Genomic DNA, 24520 nt, shown 5'->3' on the forward strand with positions numbered 1-24520 from the left:
CCATGAACACTCCCTCTACAAGATCTAACCTGCCACAGTCTGCATTTGAGAGGCCAGAGTATATATATATAAAACAAGAGCTAACCCAACAGATTTACACATTCTAATGTAAACTGCATACACTCTTAGATAACAGTAAAAGTGCTAGAATGGTAAGAAAATGTTTTATTGACTGGTACATGATCATAGCATTTTTGCATATAGAGTGTCAGGTTGTTTGACTCAACAATGCATACACTTTATTAAGTTACTTGAAATACCATTTTATATTTGCAAGGCATATTGAGTCAGAGAAGATATGACTAGACAGTCAGCAGTCAAACAGAATAAACACAGACACCTCATCTTTGAACTAAAGTGACAGTGGCACAAATTAAATACACCCACATTGGGTGTGAATGTACTTGCTTTTTGTTCACCGTTTCCGTTGTTGCAAAACAATGGACAGAAGTGCTTGTTGGAAGCCATATCTTTCCATATCTCAGGGCCAGAAGCTACCCTCAGCATTCCATTGCTGACAGGCTTGATGGCCTGTTTGGCTTGAACGTCATTTGTCTCTGTAAACTATACTTTATCCATAGATTCCAGGATCAAGTTCCAGGATCAAGTACTGTCATGTACAAAAGGCTTAGCCAAAACAGCGAAACCAGTACAGCAGTTTGAGGTCCTAAAACCAGCAAGATAATTAGCCATTTTTCAACCATGTGCTCTCTTTGGAATTTCCTATGGGTTTTTAGAATGGTGGTTTTGGATTTATGAGTAAAGTACGGTCTGTACTTAGCATTCCCTTAAGAAATATTAATGTCAACATAAATTGCACACTAACAAGCTGCTAAATAAAGACTAAAACTACCAGAAGGACATGTATGCCTGACGGAACTGTTGTTGTGCCTAAATAGAAATTTGTACCAGATGCTTTCAGGTGTAAGGTTTAAATGTATGCAATTATACAACAAAACATTAACCACAGACATACTCATAAATCTTAAACCACCATTCTAAAACCTCATAAGAAATTGATCAATTAGCCAGTTAGTTGAATATGAAGGAAATGAACATGTCAGCCAACTAGATGTCTTCAAGATGTTTATGATTTAGAATGTATTTAAAACTGACATTTTACAGACGTCTGTCAGATGTTGTACACAGCAGCTTTCCAGATCAAGTGATCTTTTACAGACATCTTGCAGACGCACGTGCTATAAGGTGGCGGGTCATTTTATGCGTGCTACTGGCCAAACCAACGCTTTTAACATGACCCAAATCAATCCAGATCTCGAAGAGTCTTCCCCGACTCCGCCGCATTTCTGCAACTGTAAAGCCACTTGATGATCCGAGCGTTGCGCTCGACCACCGACGACCCCTGACGCACAGTCTCCTGCAGCTCATCCTCCTGCAGGCCGTCGCTGCTCCTCGAGAACCCGTCATCTGAAGTCGAGGCACTGATGCTCCGGATCTTGGAGCCGAGGTCTTCTGAGCGCGCGGAGAAGTTCTCAGTGCCCAGGGACTCGATGACGTCACCATCGAGCCCGCAGTATTTGAAGAACGCGTCGAAGTCCGCGAAGTTTTTTGAGTAGCGCGAGCTGATGTCAGAGCTGGAGCGCGCCACCCCCCTGCGGCTCCTGCGCTCCTGCTCCTGGGTTTCAGTGACTTTCCTGTGAGGAGGTCCTTTCGGCTCACCGTTTATCTCACCTGAGTGGTCGTTTGAGGCGGGTAAAGTTACCCGAGTGGCTTTTCGTGTGGCGCATTCACCACCGCGCGCCTCCGAAAACGTGTTTGTCTTGTCTTTAATAGTGAATAGCGACTTTTTAATTAATCTCCTACTCCCACCAGGCGATCCTCTTAAGAGTTCACACTTTTGTCTGTATAGTAAAATCGAGTCTCGTTTCTTCGAGCTGCTCCTTCTCGCCACATTACTATCGCCTTCAGGCGACCGTGTATCCTCAACATCAACGTTAGCGGTGTTTTTAATGGAACCGTGTCCGTTCGAAGACCCTTGGCTGCTCACGGAGGTAGACCCAACGCTGATGACAGATACCTGAGTGGAACCGACCACTTGTTGGCTTTTCACATATTGAGGTTTACTGGCTGCTAGCCTCTCCACCGCACTGACGCGTCCTTTATTCGCCTCGCTTTCTCGCTCCATCTGTCTCCTCAGAAACTCGGGACCCTTCACAAGAATGCGCGACGCGTCCACGTCGGCCGGGCCTTGCACTTTCTTCAGCATTATGCAGGTTAGATTAGTATTTCGTGTTAAGTCCACAACAGTTGTGTTGCTTAATCTTTTGAGGGGTCCGATAGTGAGTAGATAGTAGATGAGAACGCACTGACGTAACGTTACACCTTTACCTGTTCACACTCCTCATCAACTCCACCCAAAAACAGGTCAAGACAACAGTCTCCAGAGATGTGTAGGCAGTGAGGAAGATGTGGAAACGTAGATTGTGACTTAACCTCTTCAAAATAGGTTTTTCAAATACTTTTATATCTCTATAGAATATTTTAATAAAAATGTTTTTAGAATCAACTCTCATGTCATGTTCCAGTCGTTTTCACCCTATATGGTTTTATAATGTTATACTAAAACTAAAGTTAAAATAATGGGAAAAACCCTTAAGATAGCATGTAGAAAGAACGCATCTAAAGGAAGCAGAATAACATAAGTGGACTTTGAACGATTATGTAATTGTTGCATCCATAATTGTAAACAAATTTGATTAATTGTGCAGCCCTAGTATATATGTATATATATATATTAAGTAAAGGAATTTCAGCACAGCACAAAGATTTAAACAATGAAGCCATTAAAATCGATAGTTCACCAAAAAAAAAACAAAATTATGTCATCATTTACTCACACTTCTGTTGTTCCAAACCTGTCAGACCTTTGTTCATCTTCGAAAAACAAATCTGAGAGCTTTCTGTCCATGCATAGACAGGTATCTTTTAAAAATGATTTTATTCTTGACCCGTTTTTTTTTTCTTAACATCTGTTTATGCATTGTGTGGTCTGATCCAATATTTCTCCCTGTGTGCAGGGTTGTCGTGTCAATCAAAGTTATTAAAAAATGCAACACATCTTTTCACATCTGACCTGCTAATTTTTAGTTTTTTGGTATCCTTGTGCATATGGGACTATCCGGTAATTTCACAAGTGTTATCATGTGTCTGCACTTAATAAAAAGCAAACACATGCACTACACACAAACTTTAATCGGCTTCCACTTGTGCAGTTTTTCTCAGTCTCTTTGGTGCATTTCTTGAATCATTCTTACTATTTGCAAAGAAGTATGCGCATTTCTCAAAACAATTCGTCCAAAAAGCACCACACAATGGACTACATGCAAATGCCTGTAACTTACTCAAAATCTTTAGTTCATCTCTCAAAAGCAAGTATTTATGCCCCAAATCATTGCCATCAGAATGAAAAGTCTTTGTGTCTTTGTTCACAAACAAGATAGTCAAAATGCTTAGTCGTGTTGTCAATTTAACCTGATTTAAAGTATTAGTATTACCTGATGTAAACTAGGGCAACATTTTGGATGACAGTTACTGTACTGAAATGCAGAAACCTGCACTTCTTATGTATGCCATATATCCATTTCAAAAGTACACATTTACACATTACTGTATGTGAGATAATGATTGAAAGAGACTGCATAGGGTTCACAGTTCAGTTTTTTTAGTGGTCTGATGAAAACAAAAAACAAAAAAAACACTTACACCTTCATTGAGATACAGAAAAAAATGAGGCAAAAATACAAAGTTACGTATATGCTTTCCAACTGAAGATTCATGAGATGAACCTTTGAGCTATTTCAGAGAAATGGTTTATCATTGATTGATCTACATTCTCTTTATTAGTCAAGATTCATTTGTACAATTCTTGCCAAATTTACCAAAAATCTAATAATAATGTGTAAAAAAAGTGCTTGACAGTCTATGACATCTAGATTAACCATTTTGCATTTAATGACTTACACTGAACTAAAGACTAGATGTTTTGAGGGGTAAGACTATTGCACAGAAAACTATATAATACATTTTGAGCAACATGACTTTAGCAATTGATAATGTATAGGAAACCACAGATAAAGTTATATAATTGCATGTAAGTACAAACTGGTTCAAAATAATGAGAATCTGCTTTTCATATGTGTATGAATGACTAGATGATGTGGAGGTTGTACAAGTAGTTGTGAGAATTTCATTTCTGAATTGAGAAATGCACTAAAGCGACTGAGAAAAACTGTAAAAGCATTCAACTGATTTAGATTTATGGCAGAGACATTGGGAGGGGATTTAGAGGAATGCAGGATCTCCATGAATCCAGTAGATGGCAGCACACTTGAGCAGGTGATGCACTGTTTGTTTATGAGAGAGATAGAGTGCATGATGAGCAGTTACTTCATAACCTCCAATCCATCATATACCTCATTTCTGAGCAGTAAAATCATTTAGAATTGCTTTGACTTTTATAAGCCATCGGTCATATGATTTTTATTTGGTGAACAATACAACAAAACAACTCCAGCCAGTAAGAAACCAACCCACCCAGAGTACCCTAGCAACCACATAGCAACCCCATAACAACAACATCCTGGCAAAACTTTTTTCCAGACTGGATTCCTGTGGAGTGTTTGTGCATTGCGCAATGTGCAAAATGCACTAAACTGCAGAAAGCAACTGACCACTTAGCGTAACCCAGAATTCATTTCTTCACTCAACCCAGAGTCAGAACCAGGAATTTGTGCGGATATAATTTATGTGACTTAAAGTGCCTGCTCTGCAGTTAGCTGGAAAATATCCAAGGCAATAGCAGAACGCTAAAACCAATATATGACTTCTCTGACCTCAGAGCCTCTAGAATTGTACGTAGATCCAGATGAGATAGGGTGAGACTCATTATCATGTCAGTCTGGACCGAAATATGCAAACATCTTTACATTTTCTGCACCCCACTTATGAATCTTAATAACTATAATTGTATATCAGCACACTTATATTGGTATGGAACTGTAAGCTCAATCCAAATCCTAAAAAGGCCACAATGAGCTTTTCTCCAAAATGCTCTCTTCATCATGAATTATTATAACATGTGAAACCACAGCATGACAAATTACTACCAAAGCTGTAACCTTCCATTAACCTTGTTTACACATCTCACAAAACAAATGGTTGTGATGTGCCCGTTCCATACATTTGAATGATCACTTAAAGTCTTTCTGAACAAATGTTTGAGTGATTCCAGACATGATCTCTGATAGGAAACAGCAATGTGATTACACAACCTTCAAGATTAATCATATAGGTCTGGAGTGAGGTATGAGGTATGATTATGTCAGACTCTCTGCATAACTTCTACTTGATTAGCAAGGGTATTTAGGTCTTGAATAATGCGACACATCTTTTTTAAAGACCTTGATCTAAGATTTAAAGGAATAGTTCCCCTAAAATTAAAAATGTTCTGATAATATATTCACACTCAGTCCATTCAAGATGAGTTTGTTTCTTCAACGGGAAACAGATCAGGATAATGTTTTTGCATTGCATCACTTGCTCACCAATGGATTCCTCTGCATTGAATGGGTGCCATCAGAATGAGAGTCCAACAGACTCCAGTCCATCTGCAAAAACAAATCCATCATTAAGGTATTTTAACTTTAAACTGTCACTTATGGGCACAATAAAAGTGCATAATCTACAATAGAACTTTCTCCAGTACAAAAAAAAAAAAAATCCCTGTTGTCTTCTTACTGAAATATTCCTTACTAGAACTATTATCTTGGAATGCCTGAGGGTGAGTAAATTTCCAGCAAATTTGAATTTTTGGACTATTAGAAAGGTTTAAATTATGAAACAAGTTTATAATTCACTCAAATCTGAGAAGCTTATTCTGCCAGCAGCATATTGTGTCCGTATGCAAGGCTGAGAATGTTAATGTGAAGACATACTTAATGAAAGTTCCCAGATTTGCTCATTACTGAAAAGTAAACCAAGAAGATTTGTGTGCGGAGCAGCTGCAAACCAGCTGAATTTCAATTTGTGAATACAGCATGTAAGAGCTCCACGCAGTTCAATCAGGATAGATCAATCTCTGGCTCAAGCACTGATAGTAAAGGTCAAAGAAAAAAAGTAGTTGTGCTGCGTAACCCAGTTAGTCAAAACCAATAGAATGACTATGTCAATGGATATTAGTTTTGTTGTCGTAGAGAGAAGATGTGCTGGATCTCTCAGTGAGTTGGATTCATACATCACCTCCCTTAAAGTTTGGCACAGCTTGAGCCACTGACCCTAGAATATGGCTTGGGTTTCATTATATCGCTTACTGGTCATTTTCTTGGACAGTGTTACGCATGAAAGCCGAAAGAGGATGATGAAGCTGATAAACCTTTTAGTATCTGATAGGTGGAGTGAAATGATTTGCCTACAAATGCTGACATGTTTCTATGGAAGTCATCAAATAGTCAACATGCATATGAATATGTTTTTGCACAGACACTACCTTTCAGACATTTGGGATTGGAACGATTTAAAAAAAAAAAAAGTTTTTGGAAGACGCCTTTTATGCTTACAAAGACTGAATTTATGTGATCAAAAATACATTAAAAACCGTAATATTGTGAAATATTATTGCATTTTATGATAAAGGTTTTCTATTTTACTATATTTGAAAATGTAATATATTTCTGTTACAAATAACAATGACAAACAAATATGTCGGCAGCTTTATCACCCTGTAGCCCAAGACAGGTTGTCGACTGAAGCCAAGCAGGATTGAGCCTGGTCAATACCTGGATGAGAGACCTCCTGGGAAACCCAGGTGCTGCTGACAGAGGTGCTAGTGAGGCCAGCAGGGGGTGCTCACGCTGTGGGCTGTGTGGGTCCTAACGTCCCAGTATAGTGATGGGGACACTATACAGTCCTTTGAATGAGACGTTTAACAAAGGTCCTGACTCTCTGTGGTCATTAAAAATTCCAGGATGTCCTTTGAAAAACATTAGGGGTGTAACCCCGGCTTCCTGGCCAAATTCACCCATTGGCCTCTGAGCATCATGGAGTCCTAATCATCCCCATTTCTGCTGATTGACTTCATCCCTCTGTCTGCTCTCCACCGATAAGCTAGTGTGTGCTGGCCATTCTGGTGCACTATGGCTGCCGTTACATCATCCAGGGGGATGCTGCACACTGGTGGTGGATGAGGAGCAATACCCCCCACCACAAAAGTGTCTACCAAATGAATGTATTTCAGCACCACCATAGATTTACGATGCATTTAATTTAGATCCTGTGTTAATTTCATTGGAATAACCCCATGTAGGCTCTATGAGATCCCTTTGTTGACTTTGTCAATATGCACATATTTATTGTGCAGTAAATTCACTCATCAGGTGCACACTATTACTACACTGAATAGTGGCATGCATGCATGGGAGGTGGAGGTGGGGTATATGAGCCACTGCCGCATTAAGTGACAATGCTAAAGTGCCCTTTCAGCCTTATCGAGGCGCCCATACAATGCGATTTCTACCAAGGGTTATCCCACCTGCCCTGGGAGCGTGATTTCTCTCCTGCCCTTGCAGAAGTCTGTGCATGCCTGACACTGAAGTATAATCTGGTTTCATAACAGAGCAAGTATGTCTAAGCAGACCAGGCAGCTGACTGAAAAATATTGCAATCTAAACTTGTTCTAAATATGGTCTGGAAAACAGCACTTTACCACAACCTGACCACCTAGATCTGTATATGCTCTTCCACTCTTAAAGAGGATAGTGATATCAATTAAAGCCCCCAAGAAGCCCATGGTTTACAGTGAATTTATAACAGCTAGTGTTCAGCAAGATGTGAAGCAAAGACACGAAGACCCCTTAGCTGTTATAAAATCACTGTAAACCACGGCTTTATGGGGCTTATTGCTTTTATAAAACGGTTATTCAATATATGTAGTAAGGTTTCACAGAATAAAAGAGCAAATAAAGTGTAATGATATTAATTTAAAAAAAGTATTCTTCCAGCAAACAATGCTTGATTTATTTATTTATATTGTAACTATTTATTTTATCCGCTGTTTACTCTATGTATGCTATTAAAATCAAACATAGACAAGGTGAATCTTGTTTAATCTAGCTGCTACCTTGATGAATTTGGAACAGGCGGTAATTTAGACAACCCTTAGTGGTGGCTCGGGGACCTAGATTAGTGACCAATATGGCGACTCCCAGTGGAAGGTCTGTGTTATTCGTGTGCTTGGGTAAGAAAGTTTATGAAATATCATCAGACCTTCTTTGATTTGATTGTGAGGTTTAAACGGGATGTTTGATAAGGCAACATTATAGCTGTAAGAAACGGACATGACTGGTTCAGTCAATGTTCGCTGTTTCACTGGCCTCATTCAATGAATAAAAGATGTCATCGTGAGTTCACTCGCCGGCATGCTGCAGTCACACGCATATCTCATCCGTTCATACATTAATGAACACAATAATATTGGCGGTAGTGACATGGACTATAAACTGTATATATTTTTTTCTATAATTGATCAACCATATGTTTATTCGCTGAGTACTAGTTTGGCCTTTTTCACTTTCACTTTAACGGATAACGTTAAACTAACCCCGTTTAGAGAGCTTTCTTATTTTTATAATGGCATTAGGATATGTTTTGATATCATTTTGCATTAGATGTTATATTTTATTGTCTGTGGATTAGTTTTTTTTTGTTGTTGTTGTTTTCAGCATGTAGTAAAACAATAAAGCCATAATCATAAGAGTGTGTAAAATGTATAAATATACACTATCTGTAAAAAGTTTGGGGTCATGCTTACAGTAAAAAATATCTATGTCTGTGTTCTTTTCAAGTTTCTATTCAGCAAACAATCCTGTAAAAAAAATAAATGTATCACAGTTTAACAAAAAATACAATTAAAAATAGTTTTCAAAATTGATAATAATAAGAAATCATACACCAGCAATGTTACACTGATGGTGGTGTGTACTGTGTATATACATTTACAAAATGTATAAAGTAAACAAGAAAAAAATAAGAGTGTAATAAGTCAGTCTTAAAATATAGAGAACGTGCTTTGCTTCGCTGTTTGTCAAGTTTAAAAAAAAGATATTGTGTATGTTTTGTATAATATATTATGCCATTTACTCAGAGAAAGACAGAATAATTAGGTGTCATATAATCCTTGTCTACTAAAATAATACATTGCTTCTCCCCTTTCCTCAAAACCCAGGGAATATCTGCAGATCCCCAATCGCTGAGGCTGTTTTCCGGAAAATGGCCACAGACAATGGGGCGGTGGACAAGGTAAGTCACTGCATGTGATGCTACTTTTACTGAATGATGCATACATTAGCGTTTTCTCCAGGCTTACTAAAACTCATAAATAACTCACATGTGCTTCACTGAATTGTGAAATCAGTGCACTGTGCATCACATTATGGACGAAAGTAATTGACTGGTCTTAAAGTTTGATAATAATATTAAGTGTTATAGCAGGTATATAACAAATCTGCATTCCAGTGCCAAAGTACTAAATATTTTGAAATACTTTTAGCCTCGCACCTCATCTACCCTTTGGTTGAGAGTATCAGTCTCAAGATCATGTTACACATGCTCATGAGGAGATTTGATATTTCTAAGGTTGCACAAGAGTTAAACATGAAATCGTAAAAAAAAATTCTGCTGTTCAAAAGGTTTGACAAGAACAATAAAAATCCAAACCTTATCCTCATGAGCCAAAATACAAAGAAACGGTGTCAGATTTATTCCAGCCTTAAACTTTAAGGCCAGAAGTATTTCAATATAAATGCTTGGCCAACACGGTCCCATTGTACATGCTTAACTTGCATTTTTGTGGTAGTAGCAAACCGCTATATCATAACATATAGTTCCAAGTTCTTGAATAAATATTTATGTGTACTGCTGTGATCATCATAATGCTTTATGTATGTGTGTCTTCAGTGGAGAATAGACAGTGCCGCCACATCCACCTATGAGATCGGAAACCCCCCGGATCACCGCGGCCAGGCCTGCATGAAGCGACACGGCGTGTCTATGAGGCACGTGGCGCGGCAGGTACGGTGGGGTCCTGATTAGAACTCGACGCTAGAACCGTGTTCTCTGTGTGTTACAGTGGGTTATAGACTCTGGTGCCACCTCAGATTGGAATACTGGCAGCTCTCCTGATGCCCGTGGTCTGGCCTGCCTCAGGAAACATGGCATAGAGACAGATCACAGGGCACGACAGGTACTGCAGATGTGGGATTTTGTGTGTTATAGAAAGAGTGCAAGAAGTCGCTCGTATGGAAACTTCAAACATACACAAATAAAAGCAGTTTTGGCAGGAGAGCTTGTGTGAGCATTATCTAATCACAATTTACAGCCAAAGGCAATTCATCTTTGTCAGCCACCATAGACATTTTATATTTTTCTGTTTTTTTAACTTCTTTCCTATAAATTGATTTTGAAAGGCATCCACTGTGTATCTGCTGTTGACCTATATTCTCCATCTCCCTCTGCGTTTTCTGCTATTTTTCATCTTTGTTTGTACATTTCCTGAGGAAAATTCTCCACAGAGTTTGTTGTTTTCAATTGGCTTCTAAATAGTGTATGATCTGTATTTTGGTAAAAAAAACAGTTGCTCCACAATGCATCATCAACGGATCCTTCATTGCACATACATAAATCAAAAATACATCATTTCTTTCCATGAAAGCCATACTGGTGCAGGACAGGAAATGTAACCGTCCCACAAAAAAACATAGCAGCTTTTTCTTTGTTAAATTCTGTTGGATAGCTAACTATAACGATAGCTATATTATATTTGTTCACCGTGAGCGCCCACTGCTGTTATGTTGTTTTAGGTTGCTCAAGCACTTTAAAGTTTTTGGATTCTGATTGGCTGTAGATGTTTTTTATTGTTCATCACCTGGAAAGTCATTCCAACTATGTCGCTTCTTATAGCTGTGCTATGGATTTTCCTATTTTCAGAGATTTAGAACAATTGTTAAAACGTTATAGTTATCGTCACTGTGAAAGTGCCTTTAGTAGTGATTGTTTAGCAGATTATATAGTCATGCCATTAGGTGGTGAAAAATGATTCTCTTTATAAGTATAAAAGTAAAAGTCCTTGAATCATTGACTCAAAACACTGATTTGGTCAGGTACGTGACGAATACTTTCAGTTTGTGAAGAACTGTACAACAAAAACAGTACAAGAACAGACAAAGGCTGCGTTTACACTTGGCATTAACATGCGAACTGTATCTGGATTTGGTCCACATACACATTGAATAGATAAGAGTAAACTCACTTCTGATCGGATTGTTATCTGTTATCTGTGTCCAGGTCCAGAGGTAGTTGAGGACGCATTGTGATCGGATCTCAGTGTAATGTAAACGCAATCCGGCCACCGTTTCTGTATTCGCAGATGGACGTCACGCAAAACCCCACCCCCTCTCTTGCAAACTGTCACTGGGCCATTCTCAGCAGATTTATTTAAATATTGCTCGGGAAAGACAGTTCCGATCGGTTATCCATATAGAAAAGTCAGTTGATGTTGCCAAGTGTAAACGTGTCGTGTTCTGATTGACTAGTGATCCGATCTGCTTGATCGCGTGTTAATGCCAAGTGTAAACGCACCCAAAGTAGCTTAACTCAAAATAGTGTTCCCAAAAATGTGAAAGGGTGTCGAATTACTAGAATCACTGTTCATTAAATGTGCATATGAGAACATGCTTGGAAAAAGGTATTTGCTACTTTGTTCTGATTTTTTTTTCTGAGAAGCCAGAATTTTGAGAAGAAAAGTCAGAATTGTAAGATACAAACTCGCAATTATATATGTTAAAAAAAAATTGACTAATCTCAATAGTAATCTTAATTTCATGAAGGAAACCAAAAAACTGAATGAATTACAAAATGTAAACTCGGAATCGCAATAAAAAAGTTCAGAGTTCTAAGATGTTGTAAATAAACATATTCATGATGTCTGAACTGGTTTTATTTCCTAGAAAGTGCTTTCCTCTGATGTGAACAGCTACAGACATACAGCAGGTTCACTAAATCTGACAAGGCCACATTAGAGGTTACGGTAATCCATAACCCCCTCTATTTCATACACAATGGCTTCAGTGTTATCCATATTCACGCTGATGTCTAATCTCCTAGGAAAAATCTGCTTGGTCTGATGTGAACAGTTGCACACATAGAGCAAGATCAACAAATCTGACAAGGCTGCATTAGTGGTTATTGAAATCATTACAGTTTGACAATTACTCTTATACATGCAATACTCAACCACTACACATTGTATTTATGATATAAAAGCATAGGCATTGGCCGACTTATTCACTGGTGACCCTGCCTAAATCTACAGCTGTTTTTTCGGAGCAATATGCTTTCTAGGATATAAAATAAAGAAGTGTAGATATCACTAGTATTCATTTTGATAACACTAAAGCCATTGTGTGGGAAATAGAGCAGAATAACAGATTTTGGTAAACTTAAGCAATATGCATGCTAGGTTATAAAATGAATGAAAAATGAGTGAATTTAGGTAACCTTTAAAGTACAAATAATCAAAATTGACTATATTTAATTTGTTAACGCACATTGCTATTTTTGTTGTGAGCATTTCATCCGTGCAAGTCAATCCACAAAAAAAATTGTTTGCCTTCGTTTACCTATTTTTAATACAAATCTGAGAATGCTCCTCCCCTCTAAAATGAAAGGCCTTCTGTGATGACGTCGGTTTGACCTAAGGCATGAGCCTAAGCTCGCCCCTCAACTGTCAGGGCCTCGTAAGCGTTGACAGCATGTGGAGGAAAACACTCCTAACTCTCACAAATGGAGAGGAGGTGCGTGTTAGGATGTGGTTGTCCCAAAACCCTATTTTCAATCCCCAAAGCACCCTGGTTGCAGTCAAAATGGCTCGATTTTTTGCATTTCAAGAAAGGAGGAAAAAAAATTACAAATCTTCTCACTGGAATGAGACTGCTGACGGTGTGTCAGGTGGTGAGTAGTCCTCAACAACTGACTGTAAACTTGTGTTCAAATTTGCCTCCATTTCTAAATGAAATGCCTACTTTACTACATCCAATCAGTTCATGGAAGAAAAACAAACCAAACCCTCTGCTTTCCTCATTCAATATTACGTTTCTCTCGAAAGTATGCAAAATACGGAAGACGCAAACTTCTGGTTCATGCAGACTTTAAGCAATTTTATGTGAAATAGAAAGGGGTTAACAGATTTTTGGTAACCTTTAATGCGGCCTTATATGTTTATAGCTCTTTAAATCAAACAAAAATTATTTAATATTTAAAATGCATAAGTGAGAAGTTTAGACATCAACTGAGTTAATATAAGGAACATTACAGAAAGTCCATCCAAAACAATAATAATAATGAATTAAATTATTAATTAAAACTCGATAACATCTAAGGCTGGATTGTTTAATTATTATATTGTACAACCCCAAATCAGAAAAATTGGGACCTTTCTTAAATGCAATAAAATCAAGAATCTGTCATTTGATAGCACTCGTACAGCTTGTCTAAAAATATTATTTCATGAAGTAAATGAACCTGTTTTACCACACCACTTTGACAATTTTCAACACTTTCTATTGTTCCTTGTTTTTGTTAAGAAAATCCCAACCTGTCTGGCACTAGCTTCGTTGAAACTTGTCAAATGTTAAGTTGGCTGCTGCATCACCTTGCCTGAAATATACATGGTTTGGCCTATTACTATCAGATTAAGAGAAACTCCTAACTCGCGTGCTTTCCACCCACATTTTCCAGCCGTCAGTCAGATATTCCAGTCATGTGGGCAGGCTTTAGTTCGGCCTTTAGAGGTCAGGTTCACACGAGGCTGTACAAAGCTGAGCTCACACTAAAGACATCTTTGTCCTGTTGACCTCACACAAATCACAGCCCCCAATTATACAAGAAAACACGTGTAGCCAAGGCAGGCGTTTATTGTCCCCCCTAACTTATGTGTTGTTCATGATTTCCAGTTTTTGTGCTTTGTTGTTTTTGTAAATTGAAAACATATATTACTATTATGACTGTCTCTGTGCAGTAATGTCCCAAATGAATCATGTGCTCTTGCTCAATATATGCACAAACTTACTTGAAGCCACAGATGTGCTTTGATCCGTTTCTTAACTCTGTCTTGAGTGAGGGGAGCGAATGTTTTAACAGACAAAGACGGCACATCTACTCACTCTCTGGTCCTTTGCTCATGTTCCCTGGAATTTGTCCAAGCCAGCGCTGTGCTCTTTTGGCGGCAGATTTGCCTCTTTCGGTGAAAAGTAGGGTGGATGTGGGCCGAAACCACTGGCCCATGCTTTACAGGTCACTGCAGGACAATGTGAATGAAGTGTTACATGTGTTATTCATTCAGTCTTTCTGTTTGTTAGGTCACCAAAGACGACTTCATGACTTTTGATCACATCCTCTGCATGGACGAAAGCAACTTGAGGTACGTGCAGGGGTTCAGTTGGTGCTTTAGAGGTGAGAAAAAAACCATAATTCTGGTTATTCTGGTGCCTTTTGTAAGCTATAACATCCTCGCCCAACCCAAAAAAACACATTACCTTAAAATTTGTATTATACAGTATATTGTGATATATTAAAAAGTAGAGGTCGACCGATATATCGCCAAGGCCGACAAGTTTTTCTGCATGGCCGATGTGTTCAAGGTGGGACTTTTATTATGGCGGACTTGAGAAAGACGGCACCTGAGCTAGTCTCATCCTCAGACGTCATGCACATGGACTGTTGGCTAAACGTCTGATGCATATGGGACACAAAAGTGGAAACACTTCAGGAGTGTCGAAGTCGTCATCTGTTTGGTTGAATTCTACAAGATTTCCACGAGACGTGTGTCGCGTTTTTTAATGTTCCGCCTGGAAACAAAGATACCGTAGCACCAAACACCCTCACGAAAGAAGAAATCCACCGTGTTTACAACTATGATAACGAGCGCTTATCACGATCTAAACACTGGATTTTCAAAAGTATGTGAAATATTTAAAGTTCGTGGCATAGAATCTTTAAAATACATCCGAGAGTTTGTTATTGTGGTGACATTTCCACTCTTTGAAACGTGACGATGTACAAAACAAACTGATTGGTTGTTTGACCTGTCGGTCAAACGGCCTCATGGGTGGGGCTTGGCCAATGAATGCTACAATGAATTCCAGCTCTTCAGTCTACGTGAGACTATGCCTGAGCTCACTCGGCTTCCATTCTCCCTATTGTTCACTGTCATCATTAACAGTTCTGTCTAATACAAATAGAATGTTTAAACAAAGGAATTAATGTAAACAAAAAGTATTGCAACGATTGCTATTATATTATTAGTACTAGAAAGGCAAACATTATAATATTTTCTCGTTTGCTGTCAGCATTAATAAAATATGCATTCATATAATTTAAACAAATCTTTGAATGGCTAATGAATATTTAATTTCCCAAACCTTGGTAACTTAGTTGAATCCAGATGTGAGATCTTGTAAAGTGTGCATTTTTATCCAGCATGATTGCGTGTTCTCTGTGCGACGGTCTGTCCGTGTGAATTGAATCCTTTAAACATTAAACTTGTGATTTCAAATTATGGTGCACTTTATTCATTTGCCCACTGTCATATTCATGTCATTTTCACTGTGTGCTATATGTAAAATGAGGGTTACCCTGGCTTTATTTGAAAAATATGACTCCTAGTGCACACAAAATTCCAAGAATATGGAGTGCCCTGTTGGTTACAGTTTCTACTTTTTAATTATATTTTTAATGAATACTTACGAAAAATACTTTGTCATCTAAAGTATGTTTATTTTACACATTTATTTTTGTATCCATTGTGAAATGATTTCGAATTTCTCATATATATATATATATATATATACCAAAACTGAAAATTCTGTAATTAATTTTTAAAATTGCGATATCACTTCAACAGACTACTGTTTTTTTTTCTGTATTTTTGATCAAATAAATGCAGCCCTGATAGCATTAGAAAGAAGCATAAGAAACTTCCGTCAAACATTAAAAATCTTACCATCCCAAACTTTTAAATGGCTGATAGATAAATGCTGCCTTTCAAAGAAAAAACAAACAAACTTTTGTTCAGCTAGGACACAATAAATTTATCAAAAGTGACAGTAAACACATTTTTACATTGACACATAAGATTTCTGTTTCAAATAAATGTTGTTCTGGTAAACTTTTTATTCATCAAATCGTCCTGCAAAGGGATATCATGGTTTCCTCTAAAATATAAAACGGCACAAAAATCAATCTTCAAAATTTATAAGAATAAGAAATGTTTTGAGAAGCAAATCAGCATCACTAGAACAAATTGCATTTTAAAATCTATTAAAATGGAAAAGTTATTATTTAATTGTAGATATATTTCACAATAATACTGTTTCACAGTGAGTATGTATTAATTATTTCATTCATTTATTTAACATTTTCAAAATGTGTTCCATTTATTTTTACATTGATACTTGATATTACTTGCTTCCTATAAACGTCCTCAAAGGAGATCTTTTTAGAGGATGTTTGATGAGAATTTAAGAAAAGTGGGCTTGCTTCTCATTGTGTTTACTAGTGCAAAAGCTATGAGCAGCAATGAGGCCCTTGACATTTGCTGAGTGTAGGAATCGACTCCCAGTTTACTCCTTAGCCTTAGTCTTTCTGACATGAGAATGATGATTGATGTCGAGCGAAACTGATTGAATGAATTATGCATTAAATAAATCTGTCAACTCCGCAGAATGCATCAAACATTCTGATTCTGATATGGATAAGACGCTGAAATAAAGGGGGCAGGAGGGTCTTTTGTTCTACCGGATGGGGTGGGGGGGTATTTTCAGGATCACATGTTCCTGCTAGATCCGGTGCTTTTTAAGAAGATTACTGAGTTCTTTAGATTCCTTGTCTTTGCTCTGTGATTCTAGGTCTCGCATGGCAGACTGATGTAATATCATATCACAGTCATGTTTATGTCTTGGGTTAATCGGGGTTAGAAATATACATGTGAGGTCACCAATTGTTTTTTTTTTTTTTGCATCTGTGTTGTGATGTTATGTGTTTATGTATGTGTATGGGTGTTAATTGTTTGAGGTCTGAGCTGGTAATCCTTCAGGTCATAGGTTTAAACCTGGAAGAGATGATCCCTGAACTGAAGAGTTAATGAGACCCCCTCTTGATTAAGGTGCCGAACCCTGGGCACAAGCATGTGTTGAAAGTGTCTGAAGGTCCTTGAAATTCCTGTTTGGGTCTGAGTTGGAATTAAGAGGTCTAATATATGGTCAAGCAGAAATAAGTCTTTAATATGTGTTCGATAAGTACTAGTTAATAAACAGCCAAGTATGCATGCAAGGTAATAGTTAGAATTGGTCCTGAAAAATGTTGCTATTTATCTCTTTAAATAATTTTTTCACACTGATATTCTCTCCTGGCTCAGTCAAACCACGACTTATCTGAAGATATGTAGTTTTGTACATCCTTGGTAGTTATTGTTTGTTTTTAATATCCTTGTTGTTCATGATCAGCCACACCAGCTGTCACTACCTAGGCACTGTTATGTGTGTTGTCATAATTTTTTTTTTCAGCTGCTTGGTGTGTGTTGCAACTTCTTGCTCCTGGGATAATGTTGCAGAAAGAACAGTCAGATCTTAAGATTCATTGCTGCTTAAAACATATTCCTGAATTAGTCTGGAAGAACATAAGGGAATCACACCATTGACATGAATCAGATTATGATTCAGTCCATTGGCTGCACAAGATCTGAAGTGTGTGTGTGTGTGTGTCTGGTTTTCTTACAGAGATCTGAACAAGAAGGCAAGCAGCGTGAAAAACAGCAAAGCCAAGATTGAGCTGCTCGGCTCCTACGATCCTGAAAAACAGCTGATTATCCAAGACCCGTACTATGTAAGTGTACACACATGCACACAGCAGGACCAGCCTCAATCCCTGGTCGTTTATTGCCAAATACTCAATCAAAGTGGCAAAAGGCCCGAAATAAAATTTATATGATGTATTTGGGCTCATGTCACACTCACTATTCCAGCTCCGTCCAACTCCAGCTGTTACCTAGTGTGGGAACCGCTTTAGATCTATCTTGCTTCGGTAGATTATTTCGATGTTTCCCACAATAATCACTCCCTTTTAACATTTATTCTTGTATGATTCACGATGATTCATATTTTCAGGTTTTGGCTATTACTTATTTGGATGTTGAAATGCTTCTATCCAAGCTTAATCTGACAACATCTTTTTTTTTTTTTTTTTGACAAATCTGACTTTGACAGTCAGCATTAACTTGACCAATGGTGTGAGTTTCTGGGCGGTACCAATGATTTGTACACCAGTCGTCATTATCGTTGCATTTAATGCTAGTAGTACAGAAATAATACACATTTCACATTTAGGATTACAGTCTTGTGGTTAAGGGTTGTGATTTTGTCGAGAAAACTTTTTGGGGAATGCTGCAAGCTGCTTAATTGGTTGTGGTGTGCTTGGATAAAGACTTAATCATATACTTAGCCAATAAATCATGTCCTCTGTCCGGGGTCTCTGCAGAAGAACTGAGAATCTGATGCGTTGTGTGGTCGTGGCCCCCGACTGATGTTTGAGAATGAAGATTCCTCGGTGGATATCTGTGTGTGTTTAAGGCGTACTCCTTTTTCAGAGTTTCTTCAGCTGTCAACACGCATTTGATATGAATGCCTTGTGGGTGAGGACAGCTTTTAATGGAAAAAAGGAACATTTTGTCCTTGTGTCATTCAAAGCAGGTCCGACTCCAGGCATGGATGATTGTCTTGCCCACCCAAACAGAATTAGATAGATTATTTTTTTTGTGCATAGATTAAAACTTATCTGACTGTATTTTGAGATGTTTAAGATCTAGCATGAGACTCGTCAAACAATCATAAAATAACTCCAGAAAATCGCAGCTTATTTATTTTATTAGCTGAATGTAAGGCGCTGAATTGACATGGAGGCTTCAGTTCGAGAAAGAAAAGCAGTGGCTGACAATGAGCGAAAATGGGCGGAAATATTTGCGTGCTATCACGGGGAATTTGTGAGTTATGAGGAGTTTAATACACAAATATGTATCATAGCCTATCACTGAAATGACCTGATCAGTTTTGATGAGTTACAATTTTAAATTGAAAGCTGAAATCGGTAAAAGATTGAGATTTTACTTTTTGCCGTATTTCCCATCCCTAGCTTTAGCACTCCTTCTGTTGTTATTGCATGGAAAATAGTCCAGTACAATTCCTTTTGTGTTTCATGGAGTGTTTGGAACACGAAGGGCAGTAAATTATCCCAAAATTGCACCCTATAACAATTAGGTCAAAAGCTCTGGATGAATCTGTGTGTGCGTTGTGGTCTTTCAACGTCTGTTAATGTGAAGCCAATTTAAGAGTATTATTTAGAGTTTTAAACAGAGGTGCTTTAGTGTCACAAAGTGTCACTAACGCTCAATTGTGATAGAACGGTTGATTTAGCCAACTTGTAAAACCACAAAACTGATGTTTGGCAGGGAGCAGTGCCGATTATGAGAGGGAGGGACTGGGTGAGTGTGTTGAGAAATAGAAACTGGAAAGAACCTGACAGGCCACCCCAACTGAGATCATTAGCATTCCTCCTCCAGGAAGTGTCAGGTCGTCCCGCTCACACCACCAGCTCTTCTAAGACACATCTGTGAAGATCAGAAAACTCGCTTTTATGTGAGAGGGTGTCTTAACTCTTAAAGACTGATTGAAGACACATTCTGAAGATGTTTCCTAGGCTGAAGGCTTCCAGCACATGTGGGTCACAGCCACATTGAGATCGTTGAAGATAATCGTGGAAGGTGTAAAGTTGGATGTTTCTTAATGAGAGAATACCAGCTGGCTGAAGTAGGTAGGCCTTTGTGCCACCACAGAATAGGAAACCGGACAGTTCGTCAGCCAGATGCTTTTGTGGTGATGATCACTCTTCAGATAGCTGAGATTTCCTGTTTAGTCCCTCAGGATTCAAGTGTTAGAGGAAGTGTGGTCCTTTGAGTGCAGTTTCTTTTGATGGAGGTGGTTCATTGTGTGTCCAAAGATGAGATCCATGACAATATAGCACAGCAACTTCTCAAAATGAGCATATAGAAGAACCTGATGGTTACATTTTTTTATTAACAAAAATGAAACCATTAAACATCATTTTTGGTGACTGAAATAAAAATATAAATGGAGGATTGAATATAAAAATGAGCCAATTCAGAATATGAATAAATACTGTATTAGCATGTAAATAATATTAAAATAACATTGGTGTGAAACCTTTATTAGTTTTTTTTAGTGTGATCTTTATTAATATTGCAGTCTGTAGAAATGTATCTATTTTTACAATGCTCATAGTTCTGAAAAAACGAACAAAGCTTTTACGGGTTTGGAATTACATGAGGGTAAGGGATTAATGACAAATTTGGTGGTGTATCGCTTTTAGACTGTTCCACGCCATCCAAAAACGCATCATTCAACACACGCCCCCACAAATCTAAGTTACTGTACTAGTATATATTACTAATACTAGATAAAGCACATCATTTTGAAAAGCGGAGAGTGCTCTGATTGGCCAGCTATCTGTGCTTGTGTTTGGCCGATTACCTTAATCGTGTGATGGAATGTAATGCTGCTTACCATATATGGAAGCACACCACATCTCAATAGCTGTGTTTCCACTGTCGGGCCAAAAGCGGGGGTGCTAGGGTCAGTCGCGTTTTCGCTGTCACTTCTGGTTCTTGATTGTGCCTCTTCGGTGCTTCCTCGGGGCCAATGGCTCGGGTTTTTTAGCCTGAAGAAAACCTTGGGCCAAAGCAGGCCAGCTGGAGCTAGAGGAGTGGTTATGAACAAATGTGGAGTTTCTCCGCGTCTGGAGAGCATCAGCGCCACGGATCATTTCATAAAGCTAACATAACACCAGCATTAGTGAGTTGAGCTTAAAACACACTCTTAGTCAGCAGCGAGTGTTGTAAATAACTTGATCTGATGTGGATTATAATTAGTATACAAGGCAGAAATATTTTTAAAAAATGCAAAAGACTGTGCATGCTAAGAATTAACGTTACCATAGTAAACACGTTAAATGCCACCACTTGAAGAAATCAGACAATCTCTATCACAATCGTGTATTTATTTAGTAACATATTTTATCTGTCATAAGTCTCATCTTGAGAGTTTAGCTCCATGTAGCCTTTGTCATAAAAATATAATAATGTTTTTTGTTCGGGAGCTTTTATAAAATATAGAAATTATTCTTTCTAAATGTGATGTATATAGGCTACTGTGACTACAAATAAACAGAAACAGATATCAGTCTAACGCTTTATTTCTGTCTGACTCATTTTCTATCCTGATAAATTAAATCATTTTGATCAATGTATCACTTATTCTATAGTAAAACATCGATGCTTTTGTATTTAAATATTTAACAAAGCATGCAAACAAATAGCTGCTTTTATCGTGTTCGTTTTGTGATCACGCTAGTTCCAGTGACTTATTTGTTATTAATTTTCTGATAACTTCTCTTTGTTGGTGAAATGATGGGGTTGCGTGACGTTGTTTCTGAGAGGCTTGTAAAGGGCGGGTTTTAGTGAAGCGCAGCTGAGCTTCAGGCCCGACGGTGGAAACGCCACCTCGGTGGCCTCGGTGCTACAGGCTATTAGCCCCGCTCGGCCCGTTTGAAGGACTGGCTCGCACTGGCCTGACAGTGGAAAAATGGCTAATGACGGCAAAAACAATACAGTGAGAATAAAAAAGTTACGCCACCTTTGTGTAAACATTTGGGTTGTGTTATGCAAATCTTCCAACAAAGTAACTTAGTTATGTTTAGTCACACGGACAATGCTTTTATGGGTTTGGAATAACATGGGGGTACCGTGTCCATCTTTGGAACAAAATTTAAGATATTTTGGATGAAAATCGGGAGGCTTGTGACTGTCCCATTAACTGCCAAGTAAATTACACTGTCAGTGTCCAAAGTATGAAAGACATTGCCAGAATAGTTCATCTGCCATCAGTGGTTCAACTGTAATGTCATGAAACGACGAGAATACCTTTTCAAAAACAAAAATAACGACTTTATTCAACAATTCATCTCCTCTATATCTAGAATATGAGCTGAATGCAGGCAGCTTACGCTCTTCTGTGTCAGCAGTGCACAAGTATATGTTTTCTATGTGTATTTTCGCTTTGATTTGGATGAAAACAGCCCTTTAGTCAAAAATGTATCCTTTAAAACTCATCTTTGATCATAAAAATTACATATTTAAAAAATAATGTCTAATTTTTTTTAAATAATGCCTAAAAATAGCTTGAATGCAACTCTACACCCTGCCTCATTAACTAAACGTAGATCTATGAATATTCAAATTAGCCCCGCCCCCACTCAGTCACACAGCAGCCATCCATGAGCCAGCAAGTAAATGCAATGCAATGGCAAGTGGAAATATTGGTTTAATTAAGCCATATGTATTCGAACCAGAAATACCTTTCGATTTGTTAGAATTTACATGCAGGAAAATGTCAACATAAGAGGAAAAGCCAGCAAACAACACGGAGACAACACAACTATGGAGAGACGACTGCGCGGGCTGGTTTTGTCCCTGGCCATAATCTATTACATTGTTTGTATACACCACAATATGCAAACAATATATTTCTATAATGAAGCGCGAATGCGGCTTGAAAACAACCTTCTAATGCACTGCAAACGGCGAGCAGGAATCGCTCGTAACTTCAAGCGGAAGCGTGCATTAATTCTTTTTAACTCTGACATGCTCATTGTCATCAAACCAAATATCTATGAGGCTCCGCCATTCATCACTACTCCATGTTTGTCCACAAGCTACCATGCTAAAGCGCAAACTGTCAACAAACACTTCCTCATCCTATAATGCACAGCACAGCTGACTACAGCAGCTGGTTTAGTCCAAAAATGATCAGTACTTTTTGTAGTGGGTCTGTTCGGGGTCGGATCACATTCTCACCACAAAAGAACCACTCCAGAGTTCGTTTAAAAGCGTACCGAGACCACCTCTTCAAGCAGGTCTCGGTACGCTTGTTTGGTCCGCTTTTGGTGCGCACCCCAGTGCGATTGCTGCTTTCTCACCTGCCCAAACGAACCACACCAAAGGGGGAACGTTTCTGTGACTGTGAGAAAATACTCCGCAATGGTGTTGATAAATGGATTGTTGCATGGTTTGTCTAAAAGAATGTTTAAGACAAATAAACAAGATAAAAAACTTGATTTTCACCACAGGGGGACTTTAACTTTTGTATAGAACATCTCATTGGGTTTGAGACTTTAGTCTTTGCAACTTTATGGATCTTATCTATGCACAAACAGCTTGTAACACTCCAAAGAGAAAGGAAAACTTGAAATCGCATCATATGATTCAATTCAGTGTATTATGTGCAGTTTCCCTTACATTACATGTGAAAGTTGCTAGCAATTTCTGTGTGAAAACTGTTTAAAAGTAAGTGATTGGCTGAATTTATTTTGCTGCACAGCGATTATGATTCTAAATTCTATTTAAAACATTTAGTTTTTAGTGTTGGCGTTTTGTTTAGAAAGAATAATATAGAATTAAATCTGCTTGCATCTCTACTGGCAATATTAATATAATCTGGCAGCCATAGTTCATTGGTATTGCTTTAGCACAAATTAGACTGACAGTGTATTGTCTGGGTTCAATAATACTAATGTGCATAAACATTTTAAAGAAAAATTAAGACATATTATATAAAATTAGTTGATTTAGTAAATTATGGCAAAGTCTGCTCTTTACTTAACCAATTATCAAATCATTTCAGCTCTACTCTCTTTTGGTCATTCTTATGTGTCGCTTGCTGCTATGCTTGGCCAGATCATTGCTGTTTACAGTTACATTTTAATGGCTCCTGTTTGTTTTCACTTGCAGGGGAGTGATAAAGACTTTGAGACGGTGTATGAACAGTGTGTGAGGTGCTGCAGAGCCTTCCTGGAGCAGCACTCATAACACACACACACACCGCGACCATCCGCTGAAACCTGCAACGCCTCATCATGGATGCTCGAATGTAAATATTCATTTGAAATAAGTGTCTTCATAAGCAAAACACACAAACCAAACAGCGTATAGAGAAGCACTTTGTCTTTAATTGTGAAATGCGCTGTAATGAAATGTCATAGGATGCTTGTTTGAGCAGCTGTAGACTGCCTTTGTCGACCATTCTCTCTGAAGAGAGTAAATTCACCAAAATAAACCGTCTGAAAATGCTGAAATAACGTTTGCCTTTCCTCTTCTTAATTTTTAGCAAAATTCAAGTACATATTTATGTCTTTTCCCCTCATGTCTTTGAATAGGACTGTGGTTGTGCCAGGTGTTTTGATGACTTTTCCTCTAGTCCTTTCCTCTCCCGGTCATTCACTTGATGTTTTCAGGAACCCTCTGGAGAATTTTCCTCATCGCTAAGATATT

The 24520-nt window shown here is 38.2% G+C and overlaps 2 protein-coding genes across 3 annotated transcripts; one reads left to right on the forward strand and one right to left on the reverse strand.

Moving 5' to 3' along the window:
• Nucleotides 1-162: 162 nt before the first annotated feature.
• On the reverse strand, nucleotides 163-2309 carry LOC113041553 (protein FAM110C-like). Its single transcript, XM_026200155.1, has one exon. It carries the CDS (start codon nucleotides 2225-2227, stop codon nucleotides 1265-1267), a length of 963 nt encoding a protein of 320 aa, XP_026055940.1. The 5' UTR covers nucleotides 2228-2309; the 3' UTR covers nucleotides 163-1264.
• A 5852-nt stretch (nucleotides 2310-8161) lies between these two features.
• On the forward strand, nucleotides 8162-24327 carry LOC113041554 (low molecular weight phosphotyrosine protein phosphatase-like). Of its 2 annotated transcripts, none has more exons than XM_026200156.1 (6): nucleotides 8162-8251; nucleotides 9239-9312; nucleotides 9970-10083; nucleotides 14427-14488; nucleotides 17844-17949; nucleotides 23981-24327. In XM_026200156.1, exons 1-6 carry the CDS (start codon nucleotides 8209-8211, stop codon nucleotides 24056-24058), a joined length of 477 nt encoding a protein of 158 aa, XP_026055941.1. In that variant the 5' UTR covers nucleotides 8162-8208; the 3' UTR covers nucleotides 24059-24327. The 2 variants fall into 2 exon arrangements, with proteins under 2 accessions (XP_026055941.1, XP_026055942.1); XM_026200157.1 differs by lacking the exon at nucleotides 9970-10083 and adding an exon at nucleotides 10142-10255.
• The last annotated feature ends 193 nt before the right edge of the window (nucleotides 24328-24520 follow it).

This window comes from Carassius auratus, chromosome 23, assembly GCF_003368295.1.
Source record: "Carassius auratus strain Wakin chromosome 23, ASM336829v1, whole genome shotgun sequence".
NCBI lineage: Eukaryota > Metazoa > Chordata > Actinopteri > Cypriniformes > Cyprinidae > Carassius > Carassius auratus.

Excerpts from the sequence above, each read along its gene's own strand:
- LOC113041553 (XM_026200155.1), bottom strand. The coding sequence starts at position 2,227 with ATGCTGAAGAAAGTGCAAGGCCCGGCCGACGTGGACGCGTCGCGCATT.
- LOC113041554 (XM_026200156.1), top strand. The coding sequence starts at position 8,209 with ATGGCGACTCCCAGTGGAAGGTCTGTGTTATTCGTGTGCTTGG. Across the intron at positions 10,084-14,426 it reads TGAGGCACGTGGCGCGGCAG|GTCACCAAAGACGACTTCAT; the intron begins GTACGGTGGGGT and ends TCTGTTTGTTAG. Across the intron at positions 14,489-17,843 it reads ATGGACGAAAGCAACTTGAG|AGATCTGAACAAGAAGGCAA; the intron begins GTACGTGCAGGG and ends GTTTTCTTACAG.